Source organism: Lipotes vexillifer, unplaced genomic scaffold, assembly GCF_000442215.2.
Source record: "Lipotes vexillifer unplaced genomic scaffold, Lipotes_vexillifer_v1.1 scaffold412, whole genome shotgun sequence".
In the NCBI taxonomy this organism is placed as follows: Eukaryota; Metazoa; Chordata; class Mammalia; order Artiodactyla; family Lipotidae; genus Lipotes; species Lipotes vexillifer.
The window spans coordinates 1,672,530-1,692,562 of record NW_006798464.1 but is presented as its reverse complement, the minus strand read 5'-3'; the positions used below and the strand labels follow the sequence as shown (position 1 = coordinate 1,692,562).

Sequence of the window (20,033 nt, the reverse complement as noted above, 5' to 3'; positions counted from 1 at the left end):
GGGAAATGTCTCCAGGGAGAGAAAAGAAAGGGCTTTATCTTTACTACTGTGAGATGTCTCTGGGGGGAAGTGTGACTCCAAATCTCCCCAGAGGAATACAGCAACCAAGACCATCTGCTACTTCACATGTCCTTTGCTCAGAAGGCTTGGACCGTGTAAGAATGTGAGAAATCCATGGAGCTAGATCCTGGATACTTTCTTCTGGTTTTTCCCCCACTTTACTAATGATCTCTTTAGCTGTGTGTAGTCTACTGGTAAATCTATCTGTTGAATTCTGAATCTTGGTTATTGTATCTTTCATTCCTAAAAGTTCTACTGGCAAGGTCAACTTTATAGTTTTCTGTTTACTGTAGATATTTTCAAGATTGTCTTTTATTTTTGTAAACATAAGTTTAATTGCTTTATACTAGTATGTCTGATACTGTTTGACTATTTCTGTTACAACTAGTTCTCATTCCTGTTGCCTTGTTTACTTGTGTGGTTGACAATTTTTGTCTGTATTTGCTATATATTGTCTTGTTGTGGGAACTATGTAAGGCCTAAGATAAAGGCGTAGGCCTCCAGAGACATATTTGCATTTGGAAGATGCCTTGGAGTTAGGATCACTTTAATCTAAATTCATGACTTGGATTTTTTAAAAAATATGTGGGTGATAAAAATTGGGTTCAGAAGATTCTCAGGTTTGTGGTTTCGGAGTCTCTCCCACTCAGTCCCTCAGCAATTGATAACTTTACTTATAGATACCTAGGGATAGAAGTGAGGTTTAATTTTGGTTTACCTTTGCCCAGATGGTATAGCCCTTTGGGGTGCTGGTTTTATAGGGGAACATTTCCCACCATGGTTGTGCCCTAACTTTGATTCTGTCCATCTTTTTCCTCCAGGGCTAGCAAAACTGATGTTCAGATTCTCAGGATTAGGCAGCTGTCCTCAGGATGAAAACAACTGTCAGTGCTCTCCTTACCTCTCTGGGTTCCCACTTTTGGCCTGATCATTTTAACTTCTTGTCAGAGATTTACTGTATTTAATAATTTCTTTTCTTTTTTTTTTGCTTTCTATTTTTAATTCTTATTTTATTTGTTTGTTTGTTTGTTTTGCGGTACGCGGGCCTCTCACTGTTGTGGCCTCTCCCGACGCGGAGCACAGGCTTCGGACGCACAGGCTCAGTGGCCATGGCTCACGGGCCTAGCCGCTCCGCGGCATGTGGGATCTTCCCAGACTGGGGCAAACCCGTGTCCCCTGCATCGGCAGGCGGACTCAACCACTGCGCCACCAGGGAAGCCCTAATTCTTATTTTATATTGGAGTATAGTAGATTAACAATGTTGTGTTAGTTTCAGGTGTACCGCAGAGTGATTCAGTTCTATATAAACATGTATCTATTCTTTTTCAAATTCTTTTCCCATTTAGGTTATTACAGAGTATTGAGCAGAGTTCCCTGTGCTATAGTGTAGGCCCTTGTTGGTTATCTATCTATCTGTCTATTTATTTATTTATGACTGCATTGGATCTTCGTTGCTGCACGTGGGCTTTCTCTGGTTGTGGCGAGCGGGGGCTACTCTTTGTTGCGGTGCATGGGCATCTCATTGTGGTGGCTTCACTTGTTGTGGAGCACAGGCTCTAGGCACGTGGGCTTCAGTAGTTGTGGCACATGGGCTCAGTAGTTGTGGCTCGTGGGCTTTAGAGCGCAGGCTCAGTAGTTGTGGCACACGGGCTTAGTTGCTCCGTGGCATGTGGGATCTTCCCAGACCAGGGATCAAACCCATGTCACCTGCATTGGCAGGGGGGGGGTTTTTTTTTTTTTTTTTTTTTTTTTTGCGATATGTGGGCCTCTCACTGTCGTGGCCTTTCCCGTTGCTGGACGCGCAAGCTCAGCGGCCACGGCTCACGGGCCCAGCCGCTACGCGGCATGTGGGATCCTCCCAGACCGGGGCACGAACCCGTATCCCCTGCATCGGCAGGCGGACTCTCAACCACTGCGCCACCAGGGAGGCCCGGCAGGCGGATTCTTAACCACTGTGCCACCAGGGAAGTCCTTGGTTATCTATTTTAAATATAGCTGTGTGTACACAGCTCAAACTCCCAATCTATCCCTCACCCTCACCCTGTATTTAATAATTTCTTATTTTATCCAGCAGTAATCTAGAATAATTGTCAATAAGCCTTTTCAGTAAAGGACCAGATAGTAAATATTTTAGGCTTTGCAGACCATTCTCTGTCGTAACTTCCCAGCTACGGTGCTAAAGTAGCCTTAGGCAGTATGTGAAAAAACAGGCCTGTGAATCATAGTTTTGCCAACTCCTGATGTAGAATATATTGCATACTGATTATGCCAATAACATTTTTTAAATATTGATTACCCTATTTTGTTATGTTTCTCTCATTAAACATTAAACACTATTTTGGAGACTAGGATTTTCTCTGTCTCTCTCTTTCTATGTTGGGTCTTCGTTGCTGAGCACAGGCTTTCTCTGGTTGCGGTGAGCGGGGGCTACTCTTCGTTGCGGTGCGCAGGCTTCTCATTGTAGTGGCTTCTCTTGTTGTGGAGCATGGGCTCTAGTTGCACGGGCTTCAGTAGTTGTGGCACGTGGGCTCAGTAGTTGTGGCTCGCAGGCTTTAGGGCACAGTCTCAGTAGTTGTGGCGCACGGGCTTAGTTGCTCTGCGGCATGTGGGATCTTCCTGGACCAGGGGTTGAACCCCTGTCCCCTGCATTGACAGGCGGATTCCTAACTACTGCACCACCAGGGAAGCCCTAGGATTTTCTTTTTCAAAGATGAGTACCATGCCATTTGGGGACTTCCTTGGTGGCGCAGTGGTTAAGACTCCATGCTCCCAATGCAGGGGGCTGGGTTTGATCCCTGGTCCGGAAACTAGATCCCACATGCATGCTGCAACTAAGAGTTTGCATGCCACAACTAAGGAACCTGCGTGCCACAACTAAGGAGCCCGTGAGCCACAACTAAGGAGCCTGCCTGCTGCAACTGAGACCCAGTGCAACCAAATAAATAAATAAATGTTTAAAAAAAAAAAGGCTGAGTACCATGCCATTTAAATTAGTTACATTTAATATGATTATAATATTTCTAATGCTAGTTCCCACCCCATTGTTATTTAGTATTCTTGTTTCATGCTTTTGTCAAATGAATTTTAGAAGTGTTTTTGTTGAGTTTTGTGAAATATTCTTGTGGTGTTTTAATTGGAATTTTGTTGAACTCACAAATTAATTTATGAAAAACTGTTACCTTTGTGATATTTAATCCTTTCATTTAAGAACATGAAATATTTCTCTATCCAAATCTTTATCCTAGCACTATTTGGTCATTTTCTTTATATCATGAAGATGTATGTCTTTTGTTAGGTTAATTGGTAGTTTAATGTTTTTCGTTGCTATTGTTAATTGAATGCTTTTTTAAAATTATATTTTCTAGCTCGTTATTACTACTACATGAGAATGCATTTGACTTTTGTGGGTTTATATTTATCTTTCATTTACCCACTTTACTGAAGTTTTAATGATCTATTGTTACGACTGATTTTCTTTGAACTGTGTTGGTATATAATCGAATTGTCTACATATATGATATCCTCATCTCTTCTTTTCTAGTATTTCCCTTTTTGAATATCTTTGCATTGGTAAGAATGTCTAACATGAGAGTGAAAATAAGAGAACAGTCTCATTTTAGCCCCTATTTTTAATGGATTCATCCCTGTTGTAAAATATAAGATATTGTATTGGGTCTTGATTTTAAGTACTTCTAATTTTATGTTTTAATATATCTGTTAGAAATGATTTGAGTTTAACAGATGTCATTTCAAATATGCATTGATAATACATACTGTGTGATTCCGTATATCCATATAAGTTCAGGAATAGGCAAAACTAACCTATGGTGAATAAGTCAGATAATGGTTATATCTGGGGTGTATTAACTGGGAAAAGGCGCAAGAAAGCATACTGATATGCTAGAAATGTTCCGTATCTCTATTTGAATGTTGTTCATGCAGTTGTATACATAAGTAAAACTATACTGAGACATACACTTAAGATCAGAGAAGTAGTTAGAAGTAATTCTGTTTGTTACTGTAAATGTGATATGTTTCTTGCTTAGCCACTTGTAGGGTTTTAAAAAGAATGTTGCCCTTTAGTTTAATTTCAGGAGACTATGTCTTAGTCTTATCTGGTTCAATGAAGGTCCTCTCAATTTCTGGCCTGAATTATTTTTATTTGTTCAAGATACTGTTGAGATAGGACTCCTTTAATCATTTATTATTTGTGAGTGGTTTCTTTTACTACTTCAAGAAGTCTCATTCGCTGGATATATTTTTTATATTCCAGCCCTGGATTGTTGTCATTCTCTCATACCTTTTTTTTCATTGATTTATTTATTCTTTCTATGTATAGATACGGTTTTCTAGTTTACTTGTTTCATTCAATAAATTTTTTTGTACTGTTCAATCAGCTTTTTACTTATTTATATTGTTTTACAATGCCATGATAACTTCCTTGATGTACTTGAGAGAAATTTTTAATCATTTTCCAAATTATACTTGTGACTTTTGTGGTGAGTCTAATTCAGAAGCCTTATCCGTTTCTGGGCTCTCATTGTTCATCCCCTTTAGTATTGTGAAACTTTGCACTAGTCTCTATTTATTTTCCATTTATTTTCTTCTTTTAATTTTGTATCACTGATCTTTGCTGTTGATTAACAATTTTTTTGCGTGTCAAACAATTTTATTGATATTTTTTGCTTCCCAGTACTCACCAACTCCTTAAAAGCATTACTGCTGAAAGCTGTTGAGAAGGAAAATTGTGTACTTGCTGCCATGCTTCAGAATATGACTGACTAGAGGATGCTACCCTGTGGGAATAACCAAAGAGCAGTGTAGCTTGAAAATAGGGAAGGGTGCCCCAGGGTTAAGGTTGACTACATGCCAACTATGAATCCATAATGTGTCACTACAGTTACGAATCAAACACATGTACTATTGAGATGACTAAATATGCATATCAAATCGTACTGTGGAATAATATTGGAAAACTCTATTAGAATACCATGGCTAGAGGAATCCCCTGGCAGTCCAGTGGTTAGCATGCAGGGCTTTCACTTCACGGGGGCACGGGTTCGATCCCTGGTCAGGGAACCAAGATCCTGCATGCCGCATGGCACAGCCAATAAATAAATAAACCCTCTTTCTAAAAAAAAAAGAATACCATGGCCAGTTTTGATATAAAAATAAGTAAGGTATGAAAAATTGTAGAAAGTTGAGACAGGAACAATAAAAACTTAGAAGGAATGTGGGGAAAGGTTAAGTAATGATGCCATGGACCATTTTGTCCTGCTTTGTCTTAAGGCTGAAGGGCTGTGTGCCTCTGCCTCCGTGTCAGCCATCTAATTGTTTGAGGTTGAAATTTTGAGAGGGCAGTAGTGTGACTTCACTGTTTATCATTTATTCTGTGAAAAACTTCCATATTGGACAGGACCTTGGAGAGAGCATACTTCAGTGAAAGGCCAGTGCTTTTTAAACTGGATGTAAAATGGAGAGGTGCCTTTGGATGTGCAGGGACTGGGGTCTTAAAATATTCACCACTAAAAATAAAAATCAGGGCTCCTTGGGGAAATGGCTGATGCTAAGTCTGGGGCAAAAAAATGCACAAGGTAAGTCTGGGGTGTCTTTTCATTCCAGTTAGTAAGGAAGCTCTCAAAACCTACTAAGTTTGTGTCAAAAGTACTGAAGAGTCAACCTGGAAAGGCTCCCACTGGGCAAACGTGAAACAGTTTGAGAATCGATAAGGATGATAATTATATTGGATTAAAACATACCTAATGGTTAATTCATGAGTTTATAATGATACTGAGAAAAAGATTGACCACCATTAGAGGCTGCTAGAGAATTAACTCATTATTTTGAAAACTAATAAATAAAGGAAAAGAATCCAACATTTATCCTGTCTTTTCTATGTCTACCGTACCACTGGGTAACAAAATAATAGATCAGAGAACATTTCTCTTGATAGAACTATTCCAGCTAATGAATGAAGAAGGAATGACAGAATTAAAATATCACTATTTTGGGAGGTTGACTTCCAGAATGGTGAAGTGAGGACCTTGGGATGTGTGTACAGATGAAACAGTATTGGATGAGCTGATAATAGTTGATGAGTTGATAAATGTTGAAAGTGGGTGGTGGGTTGGTAACAACTTTATTAAGATATGATTCACATATCAGTGTGAATTATTCAGTGTTTATTAATTAGCTATTTTACCTAAAGCATTTTAAAGAGGAAGAAGAGGCAGAAATCATTCCTTCTTCTGGAGAAGGTGGAACAAAATCTATATCATAATCATCTTCATCAAGCTCAACACATGGAGATTTCCCAGTTGAACTTTCTACCAAGTTTTTCTTTTTTCACTGTTATCTAAAGTAAAGCAGTTGTTAAACATAGATTATTTTAATAATTAGCGAGTGGAGTATGATATATGTAAACCTTCATATTTCCATGAATATCATTTAGTATTGTTATTCCTTCCTTCTAAGATATATAGCATAAAATAAAAGGAGATCTCTGGTAAACATAGAATGGGAAAGAGGGTTATAACTCTCAGCTCAAATGAATGAGAATTGTTTACTAGCCGTATATTCTGCTATCCCATCTTCCTTTGGCCCCAGTAATTTTAAGTTGGCTTAAGCTACACATTATCCCAGGCAGTAGCTCAGCAGTGTCACAATTTGTTACACAAGAGGTGTAAACATGCTTGGTAAAAGTGTTCTTTCAGGTTGAAACTAGGTAATTATGAAGCACGGTATCTTGCTGGTAAACCATTGCTGTCATTGGTGGTGCTCTTCCTTCTTTTCCCGATTTTCCCCTTAGGCAGAGAATTCAGTTATTCCTTTGTTCTTTGGGTTTTCAGTGTGCTTTGATCATTTTCTCCCACCTCACTCCCCATTCGGCTTCCATTTATGCTTCAAGCCTAGGCCAGGTCCCATTTTTCTGCAAGCCTTTTCCTAATAAGCCCTTCCCTAATGTCTTTTGTGCTTATTTTAGCATTGGGGGAAAACCAGGTCATTTGCTATTTAAGTGAGACTTCAGTTAGTTAAAGATTATATATTTCAAATGTTACCGGTTGTAAATGTCAAAACATTTTTTTGACCCAAAAAAACAAAAAAACCCGTCACTACTCTGGACACAGTTGGAACAGTGCTCTACCCCCCAATAAATAGTGTGATTAACGCAAAGTACGTAACTCCACTGATATTTTTTTCCCTCACTTTTTAGGATCATGGCTGCTGTTCCTCAAAATAATCTACAGGAGCAACTGGAACGTCATTCAGCCAGAAAACTTAATAATAAATTAAGTCCTTCAAAACCAAAATCTTCGTAAGTATTTTGGTTGGTTTGCTTCCATCCAGGCACTAACACACAAGTGAAATACCTTCTCTTTCAACCCTTTCATTGTAGAGATGAGGAAATGAAGCTGAGAGGGTCAGTGATTTTCCTACTTTGCAAATTAATGGTAGAGCATGTTTTAGCAACGCTAGGTAATGTATTGTTCAGCACCTTTGCATGGTTTCTAGCACATGGTTTTTGTTCAGTAAATATTCATTGAATGAATGAATACAGATCTTGTAAGTTTGGGCAGATCGGTGTTTTTAATATTTTAATATAATTTTATATCCTTTTCAAAAACCGTTTCTAAGGAAACTATAGCTCTCCAGTTCTGTTCTTTCCTCCAAGCTATATTCCAAACTCCTTCTAACAGTACCTAACATTTTATAATCTTTATTGTGCCCTTAACAGATTCTAGACACTATTCTGTGTGCTTGACTTGCAAGTCACCATTGACCTTCATGTCACTAAATCCATCCGATGTCCAGGACTCTTGCCTCTTTCACTTGTCTTTCAGATTTCAGCATAGCTGGCAGTTTTTGACTCTTTTCCCCATAAAACTTTTATCAGAGTAGAAACAAGTAGCCACGTTTTTCGCTTACTCCGTCCCCTCCCTCTGAAGAGGCTATTAATTAAGGACTATGAGCCTGAGAAACAAAGTAGTAGGAATGGCCCAGATACTCTCAAAGCTGAATAATTAGCTTCTGAATAGGAAGAGTCAGAGCATACAAAGCATAATTTAAGTTACCTTACACACTTTAAAATCAGAGAGGGAGATAGATTCTTCGCTCGCTCATTTGTGATACAAGGAAGTAAGTTGTTATATAAATTAGGCTTTTGTTTTGTATACTTGCTGGGTTTTGTATACTTGCTGGGTTTGTTGAAATTAATCCATCTAATTCAGTTTTTCGATTATTTTTCAGAGGTTTCACTTTTAAAAAGAAAGTATCTTCAGCCAACAATGTGTCTGTAACTAATGTGTCAGTAGCAAAAGCTCCTGTGTTGAATGATAAAGATGTTAATATTACTGAAGCCTTTTCCTTCAGTGAACCTTTTCCCCACACCACAAATCAGCAGACAAAGATCAATGACTTTAAAAATACTCCAGCTGGACAGCAAACTAAGAGAGTTGGTTCAAAACCGTTATTGCCAAATTTGTCACACGTTCCTCAGGAAGTTTTATGCACTACCCAGAACACACTGGTTGTAAAGGAATCCTGCGATGCTACTTTCAAGAAATTAGAATTTAGTTCTTCATCAGATTCCCTTATTATCGTCAATGATTGGGATGATATGGATGACTTTGATACTTCTGGAGATTCAAAAGCATTTGTGACACCACACCAAAACCACTTCATAAGAGTAAGCACTGCTCAGAAATCAAAAAAGTCTAAGAGGAACTTTCTAAAAGCACACCTTGATAAAACAAATACAGTAAAGACTGATTTGACTCCTTCCTCCTCTGAGAGCAAGCAGGCATTTTTGACTAAGAAACAGAAGGATGACGCAGAATGGTTAAATAGTGATGTGATTTGCATTGATGATGGCCCCAATTCCGAAGAGCTTATAAATGAAGATACTCAGGAAAATCACCCTTTAAAAACTCATTTGGGAGAGGAAAGAGGTAAAAATTATTGTTTTATTTCATTTCAAAAGGTTGTATTAGTTTATTCAAAGCTAGGCATTGGGAACAGCAGCAAATATGATTTAGCTTTTGTCCTTAGGTTGTACAGAGGTGCTTACACATCCTAAGCACCATCTGTTGGCCACGTTCTTGAGGCAGGGCATACTAAGGAAATGAAAGATTTTATTCTGCTATTTATATAAACAACAAGGATAGCTCCGTGATTTTATGTGTGAAGAAATACGTAGAGGGACTTCTCTGGTGGTGCAGTGGTTAAGAATCTGCCTGCCAGTGCAGGGGACACGGGTTCGAGCCCTCGTCCGGGAAGATCCCACATGCCGCGGAGCACCTAAGCCCATGAGCCCCAATTACTGAGCCTGCACTCTAGAGCCAACGGGCCACAACTACTGAAGCCCTCACACCTAGAGCCCATGCTCCATAACAAGAGAAGCCACCGCAGTGAGAAGCCTGTGCACTGCAATGAAGAGTAGCCCCCTCTTGCCACAACTAGAGAAAACCCGTGTGCAACAATAAAGACCCAATGCAGCCAAATAAATAAATTTAATTAATTAATTAACTTAAAAAATAAGAAATATGTAGAGAATATAATGCTTAGTGAAATAAGTCAGAGAAAGAAAAATACTATATGATATCATATGTGGAATCTAAAAAATAATAAAAATGAATCTATATACAAAACAGAAAGAGACTTGCAGACATAGAAAACAAACTTATGGTTACCAAAGGGGAGAGGGAAGGGGGAGGGACAAATTGGGAATATGGGATTAACAGATACAAACTACTATGTGTAAAATAGATAAGCAACAAGGATTTATTGTATAGCACAGGGAATTATACCCAATATCTAGTAATATCCTATAATGGAATATAATCTGCAAAAAAAACTGAATCACTTTGCTGTATACCTGAAACTAACACAATATTGTAAATCAACTATACTTCAATAAAAAGAAAAGAAAAGAAGGTCCATAGAAGTTAAAATGGCTTCTTAATGGTCTACTGGCTGGTTGGTAGTAGAAATGGGATGTGAAACTAAGCCTTTGTGTTATAATTCTTTTGTGGTTTGTACCACCTAATGTTGATGTATAATATGATCTAATCATGCTATTAAAGTATTTTAAATTACATGCAAATTGTTTTCTGTTTAGGTCTCATAGTTATTAGATGTCTAGAACTTAATAGCTGACATTAGCCATATGTGGAGGTACCCACGTTATGAAACAGTTGTAAATATGAGACTAATATTTTTAAACACCTGAATCCCATCAAGGTTACTGTGGGGTGAGAGAGGACTGAAAAGTGATTGACAATAAGCAAAACTATAGTCTAATCAAACGTTTTGCTATTTATGAAGAGAAAATTTGGTAAAAGGTAAACTAGAGAGCAACAGTTTGGCAGTGTTTTCCCACATAGTCAAGAGAGAGACACTCTGGGAGACTTAAATAACTAAGACACCTTTGTGGTAAAGTAGAGACTGTTTATCTGTATAAACAACAGTGTTTGTACAATTATCAGGCTTACTTGTACTTCATCCTTATTTAAGTGTGAATGAAAAACAGAGAAACGAAAGTACTGATAATAAGGATGGTTTCATAATTTAACTGGAGACAGTCATGAAAATCCTTAAGCAAATCATCAGCCTCAATCCAGCACTCATTGGACTTAATCCGGTTGACTCAATCATCGTTTATGAAGAAACAAGGCAACACTAATGTGTGAGAGGAGAGAACTCGTATCACACAGAGTGGTGTTAGTGCTTATGACTTGCTCAGAGCACTCACAAGTGCTCACACCCTGTTCTTTCTGTCTCATTAATATTAACCTATGTTTATCAGCTGTTTTTTTGTACTTTAGATAATTGTGAAAAGAAGAAAAACTTGGAAGAAATGGAATTACATTCAATTGAGAAATCTCCATGTGTTGAGCTTGATGAAGATGATTATGACATAGATTTTGTTCCACCTTCTCCAGAAGAAGGAATGACTTCAACCTCTTCATCCTCTTTAAAATGCTCTAGGTAAAATAGTTTATTAATAAACATTGATTCTGGGGTAGCTGAAATAATTTAATTTAGTTATGTAGTATCATCTCAAAATTGATTAATTTCATGCTTCTGCACAATTTATTTTGTATCCAAATGAAAGCATCAAAAAGTCCCTATTTATTTACATTTTATTTAATTGTTGGTATTCTAAAGCTGTAAAGTTCCATTATGAGTCATTACATGGGACCTCTAAACAGTTTTATGTAATTGGTCTTGGCATGTGGAATATAGTCCTAAAGATACTGTATTTCCAACCTCATGTACCTGAAATGACCCAAAACTAACACCTTATTTGTGAAGTGACTTAGTAAGTAATGTGTTCTTCTTCGTCTTCTTTTTTTTTTAATTTTTTTAAAAATCCAAATAGAATTGACCATTGTATTTGTCATTCACTGAATTTTGGTAAATTAGTGACATGATTGTGGTTAGGTGGTAGTATTATGGGAAAAATAGAGTCCACATAGTTCATTATAGTTCATTAATAGCTGAAAATACTGTCTTTGTTACCTCCATCCTCACCCCAGTCTAAATCACAGTTCAGTTGAGTGGTCTGGTATATACTCTGCTGTTAACCATATTTTGATGAGAAACAAATCGCTCTAGTATATCACCTGAAGGCAGGAAGGAGGTGTTTGCCTGCATAACTTAGTTTTCTCTAGGTTTTTGTTTTAACAGGTGGGTTGAGATGTTAAAGGAGGTGGGAAAGGTTGAAGCATGATTGCTGTTAGACAACAAAACAGAAAAACTGTAAGAGCTCCCCTCTTTCACCTCCCAGTAGAAATTGAGACAGAATTGTAGGAAAAAAACTGAGCAAGAGTTCATGTAGCATTCATCAGCATTCTCTTCTAACAGGAGCAGCAGTTGGGGCCTAAGGAGGAGCAGGGGATTGTCTGGGGTGATAATTAATGGCAAATGGACTAAGATCCAGTGTAGGGTTATTTCCTGGGCCATACCATTCTCTGTGGACTGCCTGGCTTTTGTCTTTGTTTATTAAAAAAGTGTGTATTGCACAGATAACATTGTAACCACATTAACAGGATACTTACTGGTAGTCTTACAGTCCAACAAACCGAACATTTTCTGTATCCACATTAAGTTTTTTTATTTTTTTTAATTGAAGTATAGTTGATTTACAATATTGTGTTAGTTTCAGGTATACAGCATAGTGATTCAGTTTTGTTTTTTTTCAATTATATTCCATTATAGGTTGTTACAAGACATTGAGTATAATGCTCTGTGCTATACAGTAACTCCTTATTCCTTTATCTATTTTGTGTCTGTACTCCTAATTTGTTCCTCCCCCGTTCCCTAGCCACATTGTTTTGTTTCTTCTCTACATGTGTATATGATTTTTACATTGCCTTAATCAACATGTAGCTATAATTTTTCAATCTGCTTTTCTTTTAACATTATTTTTTAAACATTTTACATATTGCTACAATCATTATTTTTATTCCTTTTAATGGCTACATAATTTAATGAATTTTCATACCATAATTTATTTTACCTAAATCTTCAGCAGTTGGAAAATGGTTGTTTCCAAGGTAAATTCTCTCTATATGTTTCCATTGCAACCTAGTATACATATTTGTATACATTATAAAACTAAAATAGAATTTTCACAAATGATACTGTATGTGCAGTGCACACAAATTTTCTGTTATATTTTATTTCATTTTAAAGTGCTGGTTGTGACTTCCGAACTAATTTCAGAGGTGTAATGGTCAGGTAATATATGACAGAAAAGAGAACATGTTTTTGTAACTCCTGTATTCCTAAACCTCTTTAGCTGAGCCTCAAAACCCTTCATCTTCAGACCCCAAATTACCTTTACAGCTTTATCTCCAGTTATGCTCTTACAGTAACCCTAAGCTCAATAGCCTAATGAGACTTATAACATAGTTTTTCATCATTCTTTGATTTAGTTAGAAGATTGCATTCCAAAATCCTGCTTTAGAAAAGTACAGTTGATTCCTGAATATCGAGTAAATAGAATTGTCTTTTTTATCTCTCCTTTGTAAGCTGTCACTTTTCCATACCCATCATTCAAGGTTTCCTCAAATCCTACCTTCTTGACAAAGCCTTCCCAAGTTCCAGAAAGTGTTATCTTTCTTTGGATTGCCATAGTACCCTCTCTTTAATACTCCTTTAGTATTAATTTATTTTGTTACTTTTTTAAAGTATTTTTTATATCCAATCAGACTGACCATGTTTATATGTGTTAATATTGGGGCCAGGGTCTTCCCTGGTGGCACAGTGGTTAAGAATCTACCTGCCAATGCAGGGCACACGGGTTTGATCCCTGGTCCGGGAAGACCCCACCTGCCACGGAGCAACTGAGCCTGTGCACCACAACTACTGAGCCTGTGCTCTAGAGCCCGTGAGCTACAGTTATTGAGTCCACGTGCCACAACTACTGAAACCCGCGCGCCTAGAGTCCGTGCTCTGCAACAAAAGAAGCCACCACAATGAGAAGCCCGCACACCGCAACAAAGAGCAGCCCCCACTAGCCACAACTAGAGAGGGCCCGCACACAGCAACGAAGACCCAATGCAGCCAGAAATAAATTATTATTAATTAAACATAATATTGGGGCCAAAAGATGGAAAACTTGGAGGGCCAGCTAAAGAGGTTTTAGAATAGAGGAGACAGAAAGACATGTTCCTCTTTTCTGTCACATAGCATCTGACCAGTTGTGGAAAATATTAAAGGAAAAAGTATGCATTTGGTCTAGTCTATACTGTGATTGGTTTAATATTTTTTAATTTGTAGTGTGTTGAAGGATCTTGACACCTCTGACAGCAAGGATGGTCTTAGCACATCAGAAGACTTGTCAAAATCTGAGAAAATGACTACGAAGCAGCCTAATCAAGAAACCAGCACAAGCTATGATGGTACAAAAGTGTTTGGGACATAACACGTATTGTAACTGCTTACTTATGAAAACAGAGTAAGATTGTATTCTTAACCTGTGACAGTATAGTGCACGATGGTGAGCTCATAGTTCCTTTTCCCGTAACAGTGAATCATCCATAATAACCAACCACCATGGGTTAACCATTGTTGATCGAACAGCTCAGAAACCGAGAAACTTGTTTTCTCGCAAGGTGACTTTCTAACAAGTAACGTTTTCAGAATAGACAATGAATTATTTCTCCTACTGAACCAAAATTTTGCCTTCCTGTAACTTTAATCTTTGTGAGATAAGTCTGAAGCGCCTAGCGCTAAATAATGTTAGATCTTTTACCTCTTCTTTATAGGTACTGGTTTCTAGACCTTTCATCCTCCTGGTTCTCTGGGTTTGATTCTTGGTGTCCGCTTGAAGTTTAATACTTTTTGTTTGTTTGATTTGTCTCTAATTCATTTTTAACTTTTCTATTAAATATCTAGTATAAATAATCCAGTAGCACTACAAGGCTTTGAAAAACAGTTGTCTCCTTTCCCGCTCCTGATTCCTACTTCCCAGAGGCTTTTTTAGGCTAGAGATTTGTGTCCTTCTATTCTGAAATTTTTTCTGGTATCATTCCTTTTTATTTTCTTTTTTTGTTTTTTCTTTTCTCTTTCACTCTTCTTGGAACTTTAATTATGGGGCTATTAGACCTCCATTAATTAACTTTCCTATTTTTCATCTCTTGCCTTTTTGCTTTCTGGGAGATTTCCTCAATTTTTAAATTAACTCTTCGATGGAATTTTTCATTTTCATCAAATTAATTTCCAAGAGCTGTGTTGTATTCTCTGAGTGTTTCTGTAACGTTTTCTGTCCTTGTTTGATGGGTACTGTACTTATGGTGTGTGAGTGTGTGCAGGCACACGCACATGTGTAGTGATCTCTGTGTGTTGTTCCTGTTTCCTCTGAATTTCTTTTTGTTTATTTTGGTCTCTGAGTTTATTGTTAGAGATGTTCCTGAAAAACCTGATGTTGTAGGCACTCTTCTAAGTGCCTTAATATTAACTAATTTAATCCTCACAGTGATCCTTTAAGGTGGTTTCTGTTATCCTGTTTTACAAATAAGGAAACCCCAGGTACAGGAGAGTTAAATAATTACTCATGGTCATAGAGTTAGACAGCATCAGAGCTAGGATTTGAACCCAGCAGTCTTGAGGCTCTTGAGTTTACATTGATAGCCACTGCAGTATACTGTTTCTGCCTCATTAAGTTTCACTGGTAAAATAGTGAGGATGAGAGCAAGGACAGAGTCCCACAGAATGTCATTAGCGGCCTCCCTCTCAGCTGACATCAGTCCCTTCATCACCACTTCTTGTTCATCTTGTTACACGTCTGCCTTCAGACTGTGTTTCTCTCCCTTGTCCACGGGGATGCAAAAGACCCAGTCATATGACTCTAGAAGTTCAAGGTCTGAGGCAGCAAGAGGGAACAGGTGGGACATTGGCTCTAGAGTGATACAGACCTAGTATACAAGCCTGCCTCTTCCCACTCCTGGCTGGGTGACTATGCCTAATTAATTAAGCTTCTTTGGACCTCAGTTTCTTCTTCTGTTAAATGAGGAAAATAGTGCCTGCCTTGCCCAGTAGTTGTCAGGATTCAAGGTAAAGTACGCAGCACACTGTAGGCCTTCAATAAATGGTAGCTGTCATTATCTGCTAGTCTAGTAATCCTTTCAAAGAAGGAAATACGTTGAGATGGCTGGTTTATTTTTATGAACTCTTGCTAACTCTATAATTGTTTCCTCTTTTTCTTAGAGCTCACAAAGCAGCCATTTGATAACATGTTCTGGAATTTTGCCTTGAATTAACTTTTAAGATCACCAACCTGAAGCTTTTGGCATCCCTTTAGAATTTTTTTGAAAATTAAAGCAATATTTGCCTGTCTTCACTCTTCCATCACCTCTTCTATTCACTAGATGCCGCATGCATCAGTGACATTTTCTTTGCAGGTTTCCTTTGTACTCTGAGGTGTAATCTGTCTAGACGAAGACTTGAGCTCCTTTCCAATAGCTGTATCTCTCTGAGCCTGTCTTGGTTTTCATTTCCTTTGGCCTGTTGTTTATGCTCCTCTCTCCAATCCAATGCCCATTCTCCTTGCAGAGAAAACAGGTGTGAAACAGGAACCCAGCAAGTCCATTTTTACCATTTCATACTTCATGACCCTATTTACGTCAGCCAAAACTAGTAAAAGTCCACACCCCCAGGTCATTTTCATACAGACGCATGCATCCCATCATCTGTGTTATGTCCCCACCACCACCCCTGTCTGTCTTCTCTTCCTCTCCTTCCAGCCCCTTAGACCCTTCAACCAGCTGCCCTCGGTCAGCAATTTCCCAGTAGCCTCATTCTCTTCTCTGATTGTCTTCTGAGAATACTGTTGCCTCTGCAGCCCACCTAAACTGTTTATTTCTCCTGCACACCTTAGGCCCCAGAGGTAGGTGGGCATCTTCCTTGCTTCCCATTGCTAACCTAACCCATTTTTTTTTTCTTTCCGTCGTATAAAGCCACCCCTCCTTTGACATTATTTCTTAGTTACATAGCTGAAATTTAAAAGTGTGAAGTGGGCTAGCCAGATTCAGATGTCCAGACATTGTTATCAGGAATTTCTCTCTTTCACACCTGCCTTCTCTCTCTTCTCTTTCATCCCATCTCTCCATCTCAATCTCCCATTTCCTTCCATCTCTGTTTTCTGCTTTTCCTTGTGTTGGTCTTATTTTCAAGCTTGTGTTTTTCTCTGTGGTGGCAGAGATGGCCACCAGCAACCTGTCCAACTTGTTAAAGAGAGAGGTCCTCTTTTCCAGTCAGTCGAAAAACTCTTAGATCTAATTCTCATTGAGCTGCCTTACATCAGATGCCCACTGAGGACGTGGGAGTGGGGATGGGAGTAGTCTCCAAAAAGAAAGTCCAAGTGCTGTACTGTTAGGAACACTGGTTGGCAGGCAAACCAGAGCAACAGGTGAGGTTCTTACCTGTCCATACTTTATGATGTACTTTGTATGGGCATGGTGAGATTTACACCTGAAGTTAGTAAAAAGTCATAAACTTTTGTATCTTACAACAACTTTGGTTACTCTAAGAGAAATAGTAAGAATTAACATGAAATGAAAGGATAACATAGTTATGAGCTCTTATGATCTAGAATAGAGACAGTATGACTTCAAATTATTTCATAGGCAGATAATGGGAGAATATATGGTTATTTCTAATCTTGTTTGTAAACTACTTCAAGTTTTACATGCATGGCTTTCAAATTGTTAAGTCTTTTTTGTTGTTGACAAAAAATATTAACAACATAAATACTTTATAGCTAGACAGATAAGTTTACAGCAGCAACTTATTCGTGTGATGGACCATATCTGTAAATTAGTTGACACTATTCCTGATGACAAGCTGAAAACTTTGGATTGTGGGAACGAACTGCTCCAGCAGCGGGACATAAGGTATCGATTTTTCTCCTTCTGGAATATATCTGATTGCCTTTCCAACACCACTGTAAGTCACAAATGTATGGGGCAAGATTTCCAGGCATTCTGGCCAAGAAATTGAATAGGATAATTATCATTTTGTCTTTTTTTTTTTTAATTGGAATGTAGTTGATGTACAATGTTGTGTTAGTTTCAGGTATACAAAAAAAGTGATTCAGCTATACGTGTACATATATCTATTCTTTTTCAGATTCTTTTCCCATATTGGTTATTACAGAGTATTGAGTAGAGTTCCCTGTGCTATACACTGTGTCTTAAATTTATTACTTTTTCAAATGAGGGCTACATGCGCCAAGGTGGCTACCGCCAGCAGCAGTCTCAGATGGCCTACTGATTGCTTGACTTCAGTCCCCAGTGCCCTAAACCATTCAACGTTTAGGTCCAGCCACACCCCAGTCATTAAAAGTCTATTTAGAGTTGCTGCAAACAACAACAACAACAACAACAACTGTTCCTTTAGCATTTGTATTCACATTTTTAGGGTTGGAAAAAAAATGATATATTTTGCCACAGTCTGGCATGAAAACTAAAGATAAACTTGTATGCCTACCATAGTTGACTACTTATAATTAATTTGATGTTCTTTGTTCTCTCTTCAGAAGGAAACTCCTAGCTGAAGCAGATTTTAATACGAGTGATGCCGGTGTTCTTGGCTCATTGTGGAGATGCAGGCCTGATTCACTTGGTAGCTGTGTGGAGGATATGGCATCTGTTTCCCCACCTTGTGCATTTCCAAAGGGTGATTCCTGTCCTACAGGGAATTCTGTTAAGGAGTTCACTTTTCCAAACCTTCCCTCAAATTCCATTTCTACTGGGGAGTACTTACTGACTCCTACCCCAGGAAAGACAGGATTCTCAGCCACCACCAAGAATCTCTTTGAAAGACCGTTATTCAATTCCCATTTACAGGAGTCCTTTGTAAGCAGCAACTGGGCTGAAACACCAAGGGTAGAAAAAAGAAATGAAAGCTCTTATTTCCCAGGAAATGTTCTCACAAGCACTGCTGTGAAAGATCAGAATAAACACACTACCTCTATGAATGACTTGGAAAGAGAAATCCAGGCTTCCTATGATATTGACAATTTTGACATAGATGACTTTGATGATGATGATGATGACTGGGAAAATGTGATGCATAATTTAGCAGCCAGCAAGTCTTCCACAGCTGCCTATCAACCTATTAAGGAAGGTCGGCCAGTTAAATCAGTATCAGAAAGAATTTCTTCTTCAGCCAAGACAGACTGTCTTCTGGCATCAACTGCTCAGAATAAAAACTTCTCAGAGTCAATTCAGAATTACACTGGTAAGTTTAAAATAAATTGAATGCTTATATTTTATATGAAAACAAAACTGTCCAAAATAGGAATCTATAAGAAAAACCATAGCAAATCATCATGGCCTGAAAACAACATTGTTTCTATGCAAATTTCTGCTGATAATATGAATTACAAATCACAATTTCAAAAGCAAGTTGCTCTTTTGTCTCTGTAGCAGCTGTAGTTTTATAAAATGTGTAATTATAACCTATTGTAGTAAAAGCTCTAAAGTCATTACAAATGTGCTTTGCCTTTAAATTAACATTTTTCAGTCCCTAAAACAATAAAGCTCACGAGGGCCAAGTTTTTAATGATTATGGGGATGGATAAAAAGCAAAGCTGAATTTATGTTAAAATTGTAATTGTGTGTATTTTTAGAATTCTGGATTGATGAGAACTGATCAGTTTATAAAGTAGAAACACGTTTTGTGTCTTCAAATATTAAAATTTAGGGCAGCCTAAGAAAGATAAGAAGTCAGAAATTTCTTAAATCAGTCAAGTTATTTCTTTTGGTCTAGAATCATTTTAATTCAATCAGCAAATATTTATGGAGTGCCCACTGTGTGCCATGTTCTGTGCACAGGTCCTGGTAATAGATGAGTAATGAAGAGTTCCTGCCCTCTTGGAGCTCACAGTTTACTGAGAGAAGTTTTTGGAAGAGTGAAATTAGCTGTTGTAAAGGCTGCAGAGAAAACCCAAAATGAATTTTAAAACCTTACATCGACCCTATAAAGTTATCAAAAAGTGTTTTTTTTAACTGAAACAAGTTTATATGTGTAAGTTTTCGTAAAGTACAGTCCTCCCTGTTTTTGCCATTGATGACTTAATGCCACAGAGGTTGTTCTTACAGTTCCTCTGTTGACCTTTAAAATAACCATTAATGGATTTATTTTTGTGTCATGTTTGGGCATGTCATACTTGGTGTTCGCAGTTATCTTTGCGGTGGTTGAGTGCTGGGGTTGATGTAACCTCCAGCGCTGGCGTGAGCACCTCTTGTTCTCTGTGCGGAGCCAGAGTTGCAACAGCGAGGAGGCAGCGTGGGGGCGGGTGTGAGAGACGCCATGGAAGAAGAGCCAGAGGAAGTTGGGGTGATTCTGCGGTTTCAGACCCAGTGACTGGGAAAATCGTGACACTGTTAACAGAAACAGGGAAGTCAGGAGGCAGGCAGATTTGGAGCAAAGCTGAGGAGGGCTGTTTTTTTTTTTTTTTTTGG

At 38.2% G+C, this 20,033-nt stretch overlaps 1 protein-coding gene across 2 annotated transcripts in view; it reads left to right on the top strand.

Moving 5' to 3' along the window:
- The first annotated feature begins 7,277 nt into the window (after positions 1–7,277).
- BLM (BLM RecQ like helicase) overlaps positions 7,278–20,033 on the top strand; it is a 66,165-nt gene continuing 53,409 nt past the window's right edge. For both annotated transcript variants that reach the window (XM_007470557.1, XM_007470558.1), the window contains exons 1-6: positions 7,278–7,375; positions 8,308–9,008; positions 10,884–11,046; positions 13,846–13,967; positions 17,327–17,459; positions 18,104–18,807. In XM_007470557.1, coding sequence (XP_007470619.1) covers positions 7,278–7,375; positions 8,308–9,008; positions 10,884–11,046; positions 13,846–13,967; positions 17,327–17,459; positions 18,104–18,807 — 1,921 coding nt within the window. The remainder of the gene's footprint in view (positions 7,376–8,307; positions 9,009–10,883; positions 11,047–13,845; positions 13,968–17,326; positions 17,460–18,103; positions 18,808–20,033) is intronic.